We start from the raw sequence: 13,654 nt of genomic DNA, 5'->3' as shown, positions 1-13,654 counted from the left end.
AATTCGCTGGATGAACTGCTAATGACTGGCTGGCACTCCAGTCTCATTTTGCAGGTTACTCCTACCTCCCGTGATGTGTCCCCACAGCCCTGGCACCACTGGTGAAGCTATAATACCGACAATGGCCAAGTACACTGGGACACGGAGTTACAGCCTCCGCAGGACGGAACACCAATGGAAAACGGCTGGCCGGAGAGAGAACTGGATTTAGCTACCCATTAGCTCATTTCTACGCTAAACAGTCTCACACACGTTCGTCATTAGGTGCGAACAGCAGTCGGTCAGGAGGTGAGAAAAGTAACACTAAACGTAGATGTCCAGTTTCTGGACAGTGTCCACAGTGACAAGCCAGGTGAGGCCCACAATTGGAGAAGGAGAGGAGGGAAGAGGGAAACGCGGGAGGAGGAAAAGTAGGATCAGAAGCGAGCACGCTCCCACTTCCGCCCTTTCAGCAACCCAAGGTGAGGCCCAAGGCGGGGCCCCAAGACACTCAGGCACCGCTGGCACACGCAAACACCTGCACAAAAGGAAGCGGGTCTTCTGTTTTCACTTTTTTACTTTATAACCCTTTTGTACTATTTGAATATATATATATTTGCAATATACGTGTACTACTTTTGTAATTAAACAAAAACACTTAAAAATGATGTAAAAAAAAAAAGTGAAGAGCTAATCACAGTGGAACATGAAACAGAATATCATCATTGGGGACAGGTCACCCAGCTGAGTCCAAAATCTCCAACGTGGTCGCTGATTCCAGTCTTGGTCACGTCCAGCCTCGGATCCTCCGACCCCATCCACGGGGCACCAGCACTGGCCTGCGCAAAGCTCCCTCCGGGGGCACAGGAGAGGCCGAAACGCGAGGAACAAGTCAGCAAAATTAAGTTAATTTACAGGGTCAGAGTAAACTGGCCACAGCGCCCGCCCCCGACGCGGCCGGCAGGGAGCGCGGAAAGAGGCGTGCGGCCGGGGCGCCGGACCAGCGGGGGACCCGGGGCTCCACGCGCTCGTCGGCGGCCGCGCCTCACAGGGCGAAGGTGGTGAAGAAGATGTGCATCTTGGCCAGGAAGGTGGTGACGGAGCCCTGCCGCCAGAGCTTCATCTCCACGTCCAGGGCGAAGTCCCGCGGCTCGCGCACGGACCGCTGCAGGAAGACGACGCCCGTGTAGGCGTTGAGGCGGCGCGTGCCGAAGTAGCCCTCCTCGTTGCCCTTGGTGATGGTCAGCGCGATGGTGTCGCCGGCGAAGGCGGGCACCGGGCTGATGCGGAAGATGTGCGCCGGCACCAGCAGCCCGGTCTGGAAGTTGAGCCGGTAGTACGTGATGCGCGCCGGCGCGTTCTGGCACTCCATGAAGTCGTGGCACAGCGCGCGCTCGCACTTCCTGCGGGGCGCACGGCGGGGGCGTCAGCGGCGGGCTCGCTCCCACCCGACGCTCACCCAGCCCGACCGACCGGGCGCAGGCCCCCAGCCCAGCTCCGCCCTCGGCAGCCTCGCAGCCTCTGCCGGGTCACCGGACCTCCCTGGACCTCAGCTTCCTTGTCCGTAGGACCGGTTAACGGCCTTGCGGTTTCACTGGCGGGAAGGGGTGAGTTTACAAACATGCGGCCCTCAGCACAGCGCCAGGTAGCTAGTTAGCAGCTCTCTCTCGTCCCAGTGCTCCTTCCTACCTTCCTTCATTCTTACCTCCCTGCCTGCATTTTTCCCCTCGCACACTGCCTATTTGCATGGATTCCCTGGCCATGGTGTTTTTATTGTTGCAGTCTTTTCTCAGATTCCCTTTTCTTCCATAAATGACTCTCCTTCGGAGCCATTTCCTCTTCTGACTTGGGATGGCCTGCCCTTTCCCCTCTCCGAGTATCAGAGAGCTCCGAGCCACACCTGCTCCAGAGGACGCCTGGGAACTCGGCCACGCTACAGGACCATGATGACAGAACCTGCACCAAACCCCACGGGGCCCAAGGCCTCGATTTCTAAGCCCAGCAACAATCTGGTCTCTTCTGGGTGCAATGAGACACTGTCACCTCCATCACTAAATCCCTGTCTCAGAGCTCAGTGCTTCCAAAATGGGCACCAGGGCTCAGCAGGTCTAGAGGATGTTGTGAGCAGAGTTCCCCAACTGGGGGACCACAGCGCACAGCCACGCAGGGTTGGGGTATGACGTCGCCGACACATGGCACTAATGCAACACCAGGCCATGCCATACGCTGTGTAAACTCATGACGTGTTTTCACTCATGCCGTGCTCACACCCACCCTGGGGCTGGCGCTACCGTCACCCATGTTGCAGGCGGAGCAGCTGAGACCCAGGGAAGGGAGGTCACCTGCCCAGGGTCACCCAGACACACTCACCCAAGCGTCCCAACACACCTGCACGTAGACACTCCCCGGCACTGTGTGTATTAGCAAGCATGTCACAGAGTCAGCAGGGCAGCCGGCAAGTAAATCACGAGCGCGTACATGCTAGGAAGTGCCACCCCAGGCGGGCTGCACGCACAGACGCAAAAGACGGCGACCAAGCAGAGAAAGCAAGCTTCGAACAACGGAGCACATCCACGTGACAGCACCGCGCAGAGAAAAGATGGACACCCCAGCAAGTACTCTACGGAAATGTATGTTTAGTAAGGAAAGGACAGGAAATACGGCGAAACGCCAAGAGGCATCACTAGGGAGTGTGGTCACCAGCCTGCGAGATGGTCCCGGTGTCTCCCCTCCTGTCAGTCACACTTCGAATGTTGCCTCCCAGGGTACCCCGTGCAGTGCTGGACTGTGTGGCCAGTGGCAGAAGTGATGATACGTCACTTTTAGGGTTAGGTTAGGTTACAAAGGACCATCACTTGCCTTCTTGATGACCCGGGCTGGGGGAGCTCCAGCCCCATGGAGAGGCCACATGGTGAGGCGCTGAGGCCTCCCGCCCAGAGCCATGAGTGGGCAGCGGGATCCTGCAGCCCTGGTCAAGGCTTCGGAGCACCCAGCCCTATGTGACCCTCAGCCAGGACCACCCAGCTAAGCGGCTCCTTGGCTCGTGACCCTCCAAAACCGTGTGAGACGGTGACTACTTGTCGTGTTAAGATGCGAGAAGTGGTGCAAAAATCTCGTTACACAGCAAAAGACAACTAGTGTGTGTGTGTGAGAGAGAGAAAGAGAAGATTTTTTTTGTGAGTCTTATTCCTTTCATACTCTATGCACCAAGCTTTCTGCAAGGTGCTGTTTTATACCATTTATGGTCATCAGACCACAGACCTGGCAGTGGGGCCTGTGAAGAGCAGGGCGTGGTGAAGGCACGCGCCACCGGTCACCTGGCCTCCGCCCTGGGCAGTGTGGATCGGTGCAGGGTCCCCGGGCCCGAGGCCGGGGTGGGGGCACTCACGTTTCAGAGACTCGGACGTAGTTTGGAGGACACTCGAAACGCAAGCAGCGGAAGCCGCCCTGGATGTTATGGCAGGTCTCAGCCTCAGAGCAGTTGTGGGTGCCCAGCGCACACTCGTCCAGGTCTAGGGGGAGCAGAGGAGGGCGATGGGAGGGATGCCCAGAGCTGGAGACCCTCGTCCGAGCCACCCCAGCCCGCCCCGGGGGCCTGGGTCTCAGGGCAGCTCGTCCTGTGGGCACACAGCTCACATGCCACCCGAGCGTCACATACTCCCATCTCTTCCACTCTGTACAGCAGCCAAGGGCCTGGGAGCCTCTGTGCTGCCAGCACAGGCCATTCCCCAGCCCCCGCGCCGCGATGGCCAGGGAGGAGGGGTTGGGAGAGATGTCCTGAACACGAACAGGTTTCCGGCCTGAAGCGCCTTCAAGAGCCAAAATCACTGCGGCGTCTGAGCTGTCCAAGAAGCCCATGCTGTGTTGCCACCATCAAGCAGAACAGGGCCTCAGGCTCAAAACTGAAATCACGCTCTAGGCACATAAAGTCATCATTCCCGCACAGCTGTTTACGGCAGGTAAGATCCTCACCTTTTACGGAGTCCAAGCTGATTATTTTTTAAATTAAAAAGCAGATAGCTCTGCAGCCAGGAAGCCCTGGCCAGCTTCTGGGACCCCTGAGGCTCCTCTTGTATGGGCTCCTCACTGGGTAGGGCTCCCGTCTTTAGGACCACCCCACAGGACCCCCGTCCCGCTCGCAGGGCAGGGCCCAGAGCAGAGTCCAAGCCTTGAAGACTCTAAGCTGGGTCAAGCAGCAGAAAGACTGCCACCTTCCTCATCCCAGGCGTAGAGCTCGGTGAACGTGGCCACCAGTGGCATGGGCCATTCTCTGCCTATGCACTTGGTGTCAGAGCTCTGGGAACACAGCCAGCCGCATGAGGCTTTCTGCGCCTGCTTGGAGGCTGCCTGAGGCCCCGGTGGCGCGGACCCCTCACTCACCCTTGCAGGACCTCCCATTGGCCGTCATGGTGTAGCCGCGCTCTGGGCACGCGCACTGGTAGCTCCCTGGCACGTTGATGCAGCGGAAGGTGCAGAGGATGCCGGCGCCCTGAGCGCACTCGTCAATGTCTGCCAGAGAGAGTTTCAGCCCCTCGTGAACCCTGGGTCATCCTGCCACAGCCACGGAGCCTGGGGGCCCCTTTTACAGATGAGGACGACAGGGCTGAGAGAGGAAGAGAGCTGCCCGAGGCCACAGAGCACACAGGACCCGCATTCCAGGGCTTGCTTCCCGGGGCCGCTCCATACTTGCTACTGCCAGCTGAGGGCCGATCAGGCACCAGACAGGGCGTGGACAAGGTACCGCCGACCCCTGAACAACACAGGTTTGAACTGCACAGGCCCACTTACACGAGGACTTTTTGCAATAAATACTACAGTACTACGCAATCTGTCCTTGGTTCAACCACACATGCGGAACCGCGGATACAGAGGGCCGACTGTAAAGTTATATGTGGATTTTTGACTATCGGGTGAGGGAGGCCCTAACCCCCGTGTCGTTCAAGGGTCAGCTGTAATTAACTTAATCCTTCATCCCACTGAGGTCAGACACGGGAAGCATCTGTCCAAGGTGGCACAGCCAGGAAACGCACGGCTGGGACTCAAGCTCTGATACGACGTTAAGGCCTCCGTTGTGCCCTGTGTCCCCGGCCCGGTGGGGACTCTAGGAGCCTGGCACACGGGAAGCGAAGTCTCTCAGGAAGGGGGCCCTGGGCAGGAGAGGTACCTGTGCAGGTGTGCCCGTCCTCGGCCAGCTGGTAGCCCTGGCGGCAGTAGCACTGATAGGAGCCATAGATGTTGGCGCACTCCTGGCTGCAGCGCTGGGCCTCACACTCGTTCACGTCTGCAGACAGACCAGCCGGCGGTCACCGAGGTGTCCTCCGGCCCAGAGGGCCCAGGTCCGGCTCACCTGGAGCCTTATCTTGACAGACCATCAGTTCCAGCCTCCCCTTCGGGCCGATGGGGAACCAGAGGCCCAGAAAAAGGCAAGGCGCCTGCCTGAGACATGCAGTGAGGCAGGGGCAGCAATGTATTATAGCTTGCTGGCGCAGTCCCGGCCTACTGCCTAGAGGAAGCAGCCACAGGTGGGGCTCAGATCCCCGCACGGGGAGCTAGATGCTGCCCTACTGAGGGTGCACAGCACTGGGTAGAGATGGCTCTGGGAGATGTCACCTAGGTGCTAACAAGGACCTGCCCTTGACCCCCAGGGCCGGCCCTGCCTGGGGGTGGGGGAGGGGTGAGAGCGGGCCTGCGAGGCAGCGGGTGAGCGGTGTGGGTGGAGGACGGGTGAGATGGGGCATCTGCTGGACTCTGAGCTCCCAGTGGGCAGCGACTTGTCTCTCATTCATCCAACCAAGACCTGCCGGGCTCCGACCAGCGCCAGGCCTGTGTGAGCGTGGGGACACGGCCACGAGCAAGACGGACAGCCACCTCCCCGTCGTGGAGGTGACGTTCACGTGTGTGCTGGGGAGGAAACGGGGGGATTAAATGAGTGGAATACCTAGTACGTCAGAAGGTGGCGCGTGCTATGGGAAAAGAGCAGAGAAGGGGCAGGGGTGTGCGTGGGAGGGCTGCAGTGCTGGAGTCGTGCGGGCATCTGGGGTAAGCGTTCCAGACAGAAGGCACGGTGAGAGCACAGGCCCTGAGGTGAGGGTGTGCCCTGTGCACGCACAGAAGAGCAAGGAGGCCGGCGTGGTCAGAGCAGAGTGGGGTGGAGGGGGTCAGCTCACACATGGCCTTGAGGCCACCGTCTGCCGCATGACCCTCGGGACCTCACAACATGCACAGGTTTCACACAAAATGACGGACGGCATGAATGAATGAATGAGTGGCTTCTCTCCTCTACCAGGCTCTGAGCTCCCGGGGGCCAGGGGCCACGCTGGTTCCATCTCTGAGTCTCTACCGTCCAGCCACAGATGGAGCTGGAGAGAAGTGGCCTGAAGTAGGGGTGGCGGGGGGGAAGGCAGAAGGGCCAAGAAGTGAACGAATGAACTACAACTAGGGTGGGAAGGACGCTCCATCCCCACGGCTGTCGGCACCCAGCCTGGCCGGGGGGCGGGCTCACAGGTGGCTGTAACCCCCGCGAGCGACAGGGAGCGCCAGGGTCTGTTTGGGGAGCCCATCCAAGTGCCATCTGACACAGCCAGGCCTGGGGTCGCTCCCCTGTCCCTGGGCTGGTCCTGTCCCACAGGAGGCCGGCTCTTTGGCCAGGCCAGGCGATCAGAGAGAGGTGCATGGCCTTCCCAGGGGCCTCAGCAGACTCAGCTCCCCAGGAGGGAAATGAGGAAAGCACCTCCAGGGGAGGTGCTGGGAAAGACGGTGCCAGCTACATGGGGCCAGAGACCCCACATCCCCTTTACTCACGGGACCCCTCCCCACTTCACTGAGCAGCCTGGGACCCCCGCACCCCTCCGCACCAACCCCACCAGACCTGGCCCAACCGGACCATGAACACAGGTGGGAACAGTGTGACAGTCCCTCACGCGTCCCCTCCGTCAGCCCCGGGCGCATCCCACGTGGGTGAGGACTGGACCGCAGGTCCAGTTCACGTGCTTGGTTTAACACACAGTGTGTTTAAGTTCAGATCCACCAGCGACGTGTAAAACCCAGCAAACTTTGCATAAATGTCTAGATTCCTGGGATCTGGAAAACCAAGATGGGGTCACTCTGCATGGCACTGCCAGGGGCTGTGTGGCCGCCGGGCCGTCCGCCTGGCCACGGGCCTACCTCTCACTCCCTCTGCTGCCTGCCTGGACCCCCGGGCACCGCAGTCATGGCCAGGACCAGCGCCTACCAAGGGGCAGAGGCTGGGCTGCCCCCCTGCCTGCAGGGAGCTCCCGCCCAGGGGTGCAGACAGCACAGACGCCCAGCCCTTGGGTCTGAGATGGCAGTGGGGGCCCCTGGCAGGAAAGAGCCTGCAGCTGAGGCCTGGGGCCCTGCACAGTAGGCCACGGGTCAGAGGCCGGGTCGGCCGTACCTTCGCAACGCTTGCCGTCGGCCGCCAGCAGGAAGCCGGAGGCGCAGGAGCAGCGGTAGGAGCCAAGCGTGTTCTCGCACGTGTGCTGGCACAGGCGGCTGGGCGAGGTCCAGCACTCGTTCACGTCTGCGGGGCGGGCGGCAGGCGCAGGGCCTCAGGGAGGGCGGAGGTGGCCTGGACGCCAGCCCCCTCCACCCCCGGGGAGGAGAGGGGCCCAGGAACCCAGAAGGAGCGAGGGGGAAGAGGGAGCAGGGGAAGAAGGCAGAGGAGGTGTTGGACGGAGACCAGAGGCAGACGTGGAGAGACAGACGGCACAGCAAAGGGCAAGAGAAGAGCGCGATGGGGACCGAGAGCAGAGCCTCAGCTGGCCAGGACGGCAGGAAGGCAGTCCAGCCCAGAGAGGGCCAGGCACGTGGTCAGAGCAAGGCTGGCCGGGGGGGAGGGCCTGGGGCAGGCGGGCACCTCTCAGGGGAGCCGGACGGGGTCCCGGCCACCAGTCCCACCTACCGACGCAGGCGCGGCCAAAGGCGTCCCGCTGGAAGCCGGGCTTGCAGTCACAGCGGTAGGAGCCGGGGAGGTTGTGGCATACCTGCCCCTCGCCGCAGCGGTGCACGCCCGACTCACACTCGTTCACGTCTGCAGGGGGAGGCGAGCAGGGCACCCTGAGGCCTGGAGTCTCCCCCTGCACCAGCCGCCCAGGCCCAGGGCACCCGGGAAGCCAGAGGCTAGGGGGGGGAGGCGGGCCTTACCCACACACTTGGTCCCGTCCTGGCTGGCGTGGTAGCCACGCCCGCAGATCACTGGGTTCCTCTGGCATGTGTAGGAGCCCACCGTGTTGATGCAGCTGAAGCCTGGCCGACATGGCTCGGAGAGTGACGTGCACTCGTTGATGTCTGCGGAGGGGGGTGCCGGTGACAGGGAGCCTGCTGTAGCCCCTCCCCGAGCCCCAGCATCTGAGTCCAGGGCTGCACTGGGAGGCGGCCGGTCCTGGGCCCCAGACCAGCCCAGGTCGGGCTGGCAGGTCAGACTGTCCGGTCCCTGCGTGCCAGGAGCCGAGGGCTTTCCCTCCCAGAACCCAAGCGCTGTTGGGAAGGTTAAAAAAACGTGATACACCTTCATCCAGTCCAACCCCACAGATGGGTAAACTGAGGCCACAAGAGAAGTAACTCAGCCGCGATCAGACAGTTCAGGATAATAGGAGCTTCCATTTTGCAAGCGCCTCGTGGGGCCCAGGCACTGACACATCCATTCACAGGGGGACACTGAGGCCGGGAGAGGGAAAGTGCAGCAAGCCAGGCCTCCCTGATCTGTAAAGCCCTCAGAGCCTATCCCCCCAACGACCCCTCCTAAAGACCCCCAGGGCCAGGCAGGCACAGCCCCTCCAAGCCCCACTCACCCACGCAGTTGCCCTCGGGGTCCTGCAGGAAGCCCTCCATGCAGCGCTGCCGCGCCTGGCAGTAGAAGGAGCCCTTGGTGTTATGGCACGCGGAGCCCGCCTGGCAGTTGTGTGTGCCCAGCTCACACTCGTCCACGTCTGCCACACAGACCAGGCCGGGGGTCAGGGGCCGGCGGGCTGGCAGGCCCCTGCCCGCACATCCCCACGGTGACCTTGATGGTTACAAAGGTCTTCTGCGTCACAGGGAGCTGCCGTGGCCCACGCCAGCAGTAACAACAACGTCACCCCTCTCACTGAACTGTGCCGTGCTACCAGGCGTTGCCCCAAGGGCTCTGAGATGTACTTATTCACTCAGTGCTCGCATGCACCCAGAAGCAGGCTATGACGAGCCCCCTCCTCCACAGGGGACACTGAGGCACAGGCAGGGTTCCATAGCTGCGGCACTGCTTCTGGGCAGCCAGGCTTGGAGCTTCCAACGATGGAACTGCCAGACCTGGATGGCACCGCTGTCCCCACCTGCGGTGTGGCACCAGCAGGTCACAGGGGCCCCTCCCCGCCGTGCAGCACCCAGTTTACAAAGTGCCGGCCCCACGCTTCCCGCACAGCAGGCACGTCGGGCTCTTCCCACAGACGAGGAAACCGAGGCACGGAGCAGAAAGGGGACACAGAGGGCTAGTGGCACAGCCGAGACTCCCTCGGCCTCCTGACGGCCTGACCAACCATGTGTGTCTGTCTGTCTGTTGTTCATCCATCCACCCCCTCCAGTTTCCAAGGTTTCCACCACTTTCCCACAGGAGCCCAGCCTCTAGGCAGCCCTGTGCTGGGTTCTAGAACCCCCTCCAAGGACCCCCGGGAGGCTGAGAACACAGCCCCTGCCCAGCCACTCTGGTCTAGGAAGGAGGCCCTGGGATGAGAGGGGCGGGGGTGGTGGGGCGTCCAGGGAGACGGCCCCCCTCCCCAGGTGCCAGGGTTCTCTAAAGGGGGCTCACCCTGGATCTGTGTGAGCCCCGTGGGCATGCGTGGTGCGCACAGGTGTGCGCCGAGGGGCCTGGGCTCATCTCCTTCCAGCTCACCCCACCCCTGCTCCGCGCCCAGCTCAGGGCCCGGCATGGAGTGCGTACAGCACCTGCCTGAGCTCCCGCCGACCTCAGAGCCGCTTCCCACCGCCATTTTCAGGGATTGCAACAATGGAGCACTGCTCTGGGTCTCACCTCCTGGGTGACTTTCTTCTAGACGTTTTCAGTTAAAATACAACGCTTCCCGTCACGGGTGAAACAAACTCCCAAGTGCCCGCCTACCTGGGCCTGCCAACCCCGCAGCCTCCTTCCACTGGCAGCGTGCTCCCACCCAAGACGCCCTTTCTGTTCTTTGCGCCAAGACTCCTCCCCTCCCTAAGGGCATGGCACCTGCTGTTCCCTCTGCCTGGAACACCCTTCCCAGGGGCCTCTCATGCTGCAGGTCTCCGCCCAGACATCACACAGGCCACAGGGGGCCGGCCTCTTTGGACCCCACCTAAAAGCAACACCCAGCCCCGTGCACCTGTGGGCCCCCCACCCCCCCATCAGGAGGCCAGAGACAAGAACACGCCCCCACCGGTACCCCTGCCACCCAGAACCCTGCCAGGCCCACAAACGACGCTGGGGAAGCATCTGCTGAAACGGTTCAATGGAACCTCTCTCTCTTCTGAGGCGGCTAGAATTTTCTGGTAAAAAGGACAGAAGTGACCCTTCTGTGGGAACTGAGGCATAGGGAGGGGAATAACTGACCCAGACACACTTACCTTGGGGCCCCCCCGCCCCGCCTCTGCCCCCAAACCATCATCTGTGGGGTCTTCCCACAGGCAGGAAACCCCAGGGCTGGGAGCTTGCCAGAAGGGAGAAGGCTCTGGGCGGGCCAGGAGGTGGGCTGGGGGCGGGCTGGGGGCGGATCAGAAGGCGGGGCGGGGGTGGGGAGGTGGGCGGGGCCTCCAGCCAGCACGCCTCACCTGTGCACTCGCCGTCCTTGAGCATGTAGCCGGACTCACAGGTGAGAGCCTTGTAGCAGCGGAAGGAGCCCACCGTGTTCATGCAGTGCTCGCCCCGGCTGCACGTGTGCAGGTCCGTCACGCACTCGTTGATGTCTGCGGGGAGGGTGAGGCCGTCAGAGGCTGCGGGGCGCTCCCGGTAGGGCGCCGCCGGCCAGCCAGCCCTGCCCTCAAGGTGCTCACTTCCCAGAGAGCAGCACGGTCTGTGCAACCACCCATTCGACAAAGATTTACGGAGCACGTGCCATGGCCCCAGGAGTACATGGTGAACAAGACAGACAGAAAGTCTGCCATGGCACGGGACACTCAGAGCGGGAGGACCAGCAGACAGACAAACCTAAGAGGGAGGGTGGTCCTGAGTGTTGTGGAAGAGAGAGTGAAGGAGACCAGGAGTGGGAGGTGCAGGGGGTGGAGGCACGAAGGATCCTCAGGGCAGAGGACACTTGAGCAAAGCATTGGAGGAGGTGCCAGAATGAGCCGAGCTCGTATCTCAGGCAGAGGGGCAGGCTGCCAGGCAGGTTCAGGGTCTGGCCCAGAGGGGTGTGACTGCGGGGAGAGGAGAGTGTTAGGAGATGCGGGGCAGGCGGGAGCCATCGAGGGCTCCAGCAGACGAGGGAAGTGGGCTGACTTATCGGTAACAGGGTCCCCTGGCTGAGTGCAAATACCCCAGGGGTGAGGGTATGTTAGAAGAGGAGATGATGGGGCTCAGGCTGCCACCCATGGAGGCGAGGAGAAGCAGTCGGGTTCTGGAAGTACTGTGAAGGTCAAACCGACAGCATCTATGATGGATGTGACGAAGCTGAGAGAAAAAGAGGAGCCCACTGGTCTCGGCAAAGCTTTCTGGACGAGCAGCCCTGCAGGTGGGGGCCCAGCACCTGGGAGCCCTGTGGGCATGTGGGAACGGCCCTCCCAGGCAGAGGGAACGGCCGGCTGGGAGGAGCAGGCTGACAGGGGAAGGTTGGGAGCCCTCGACGTCACACTGAGCTTGAGGATCAAGGGCAGCCAGACACCTGCCTCGGAGTTCACGGAAGGGGGCTGAGGGGAGACATTAACTTGGGAGTGGTCACTGCTGAGGTCACCTGGGGGCCGAGTACTGACCCCTGGGATGCGCAGGTGGGGAGGGGAGAAGCCAGCAAAGGAGGGAAAGAAGTAGCATCAGGGAGGGCGGAGGAGACCCAGAGAGGTGGCCAAGCCAGACGTCCCTGCAGGTGGGCAGAGGACACCCCATGTCTCCGCCACGCTCCACCTGGCAGGGGAGGTACAGCAGTCGTTGCGGATTCGTTCATTCACTGGACGCACCTTAACGAGCACCTATTCTGTGCTAAGCCCAGGTGGCCTAGCGGTGTGTCACAGCCTCTGCCCCCAAGGAACTGCCAGTCGGCAGGCCCGGAGAGAGGACGGGTCGGGTGGAGACGCTGGGGAGGAAAGCTGCACGGTCCTGGGCTCAGGCCAGAGCACTGCCCGCTCTGGGTCCTGCGCTGCCAGAGCTGCTCTCAGGGACAGTAATGTCTGAGCTGCGCCTACCAGGATGACAAGGACCAGGTGGAGAGGAGGGGTGCAGGGCTGTGCGGCAAGAGACTGTCCCAGACTCACAGGTGAACCAACTGGTGTACAGGCCCGGCCAAGGCTGGTTGGGTGGGGATGAGGAGGAGGAAAAGGGAGAGTTCTGGCCCGTGGTTTCCAAGGAAGGGTTGGCTGGGCCAGATAGAGACTTCTGATTTATAAGCTGGATTGACAGAGAGAGACACATTCTCAGGAGCCCCGAAACGTCATGGGCCAGGAGCCCCCCCTAGCCTGGGAGGAATCATGGTGAGAGATGACAGCAGACACCACTGACTGTGTGGCTCACTTAGGGATCAGGCGGCTTACAGGAACTGCCCTCGATCCCCCAGAGATACTGCTTCGCAGATAAGGAACTAGGTCTCACAGAGGGGATGTGACTGAAGTCTCCCAGCCTGCACGGGACCACAGCAAGAACAGAACCCAGAGCGCCCAGCCCTTTCCCCACTGCTGCAGAGTGGGCCCCAGAGACGGGGCTCCCATCGTCTCAAAGCCAAGCCCACCTGGAACACTGTTCCCAGGGCCCAAGATGTTCCTCAAAGGACAGGGCACAAAAGGCCAACAGCAAAGCACAGGGGATTCCCCACAGAGGTCACCTGTCTGTTAGAAGTCCTGTGGACTTGGCACCGCCCAATACTGTCCCACTTCGGCTTACATACCTCCAGTGATGGGGAGCTCACTACCTCTGCAGGCTGCCTCAGTATAACACATTTGTTGAATCACAATTACGGCATCAAACACTAGCAAGTTCTTTACATGGACTCATGTAACCGCCACAGTGACCCTCTGAGGTAGGCATTAGTCCTCTCTTTTCACAGGGGAGGAAACTGAGGTTCAGAGAGATCAAATGACTGATCTCAGGTCCTACAACTAGAAAGCGGCACAGCCAGGATTTGAACCCAGGCAGTCTGGCTGCAGAGGGCACACTCTTAACCCGGGCACCTGTCTCCCATCTCACCAGCCAGGGTTAATAGAACATGCCTGGAGCTCACAAACGCACCGCAGAAGACACGTCTGTGGATGAGCAAGTGATGGAAAGAACGAGTGCTCACAGATGAGATGAACACATAAGTGGAACACAAGGACGAAGAGGAGACTGGGGTCCGTGCCGGACGATAAGGAGGGAAAGGCTGAAAGAATGACCATAAACTTAGCTGAATGGAATGCACCTCTGCTCTTTCATCCCAGAACCCGTTTTCCAGCTGCCCGGCAACCCCTTTTAGGACAAGGTCTTCTCTCCAGGCCGCCAGGGAAGCCTGCACACCCGCGTCCTGGGAGGGTG

The 13,654-nt window shown here is 61.3% G+C and overlaps 1 protein-coding gene across 3 annotated transcripts in view; it reads right to left on the bottom strand.

Moving 5' to 3' along the window:
• Positions 1–538: 538 nt before the first annotated feature.
• Positions 539–13,654, bottom strand: part of FBLN2 (fibulin 2) — a 76,350-nt gene continuing 63,234 nt past the window's right edge. For 2 of the 3 annotated variants that reach the window (XM_068558497.1, XM_068558499.1), the window contains 9 exons: positions 10,774–10,908; positions 8,790–8,927; positions 8,143–8,286; positions 7,901–8,029; positions 7,394–7,519; positions 5,144–5,260; positions 4,360–4,488; positions 3,368–3,491; positions 539–1,382 (listed from right to left, as the gene is read on the bottom strand). In XM_068558497.1, coding sequence (XP_068414598.1) covers positions 1,025–1,382; positions 3,368–3,491; positions 4,360–4,488; positions 5,144–5,260; positions 7,394–7,519; positions 7,901–8,029; positions 8,143–8,286; positions 8,790–8,927; positions 10,774–10,908 — 1,400 coding nt within the window. In that variant the 3' untranslated portion in view covers positions 539–1,024. The remainder of the gene's footprint in view (positions 1,383–3,367; positions 3,492–4,359; positions 4,489–5,143; positions 5,261–7,393; positions 7,520–7,900; positions 8,030–8,142; positions 8,287–8,789; positions 8,928–10,773; positions 10,909–13,654) is intronic. The other variant, XM_068558498.1, reaches the window with a different exon arrangement.

Source organism: Eschrichtius robustus, chromosome 12, assembly GCF_028021215.1.
Source record: "Eschrichtius robustus isolate mEscRob2 chromosome 12, mEscRob2.pri, whole genome shotgun sequence".
Classification (NCBI taxonomy): Eukaryota; Metazoa; Chordata; class Mammalia; order Artiodactyla; family Eschrichtiidae; genus Eschrichtius; species Eschrichtius robustus.
The sequence above is the reverse complement of the archived record's forward strand: the minus strand, read 5'-3'. Positions and strand labels throughout refer to the sequence as shown.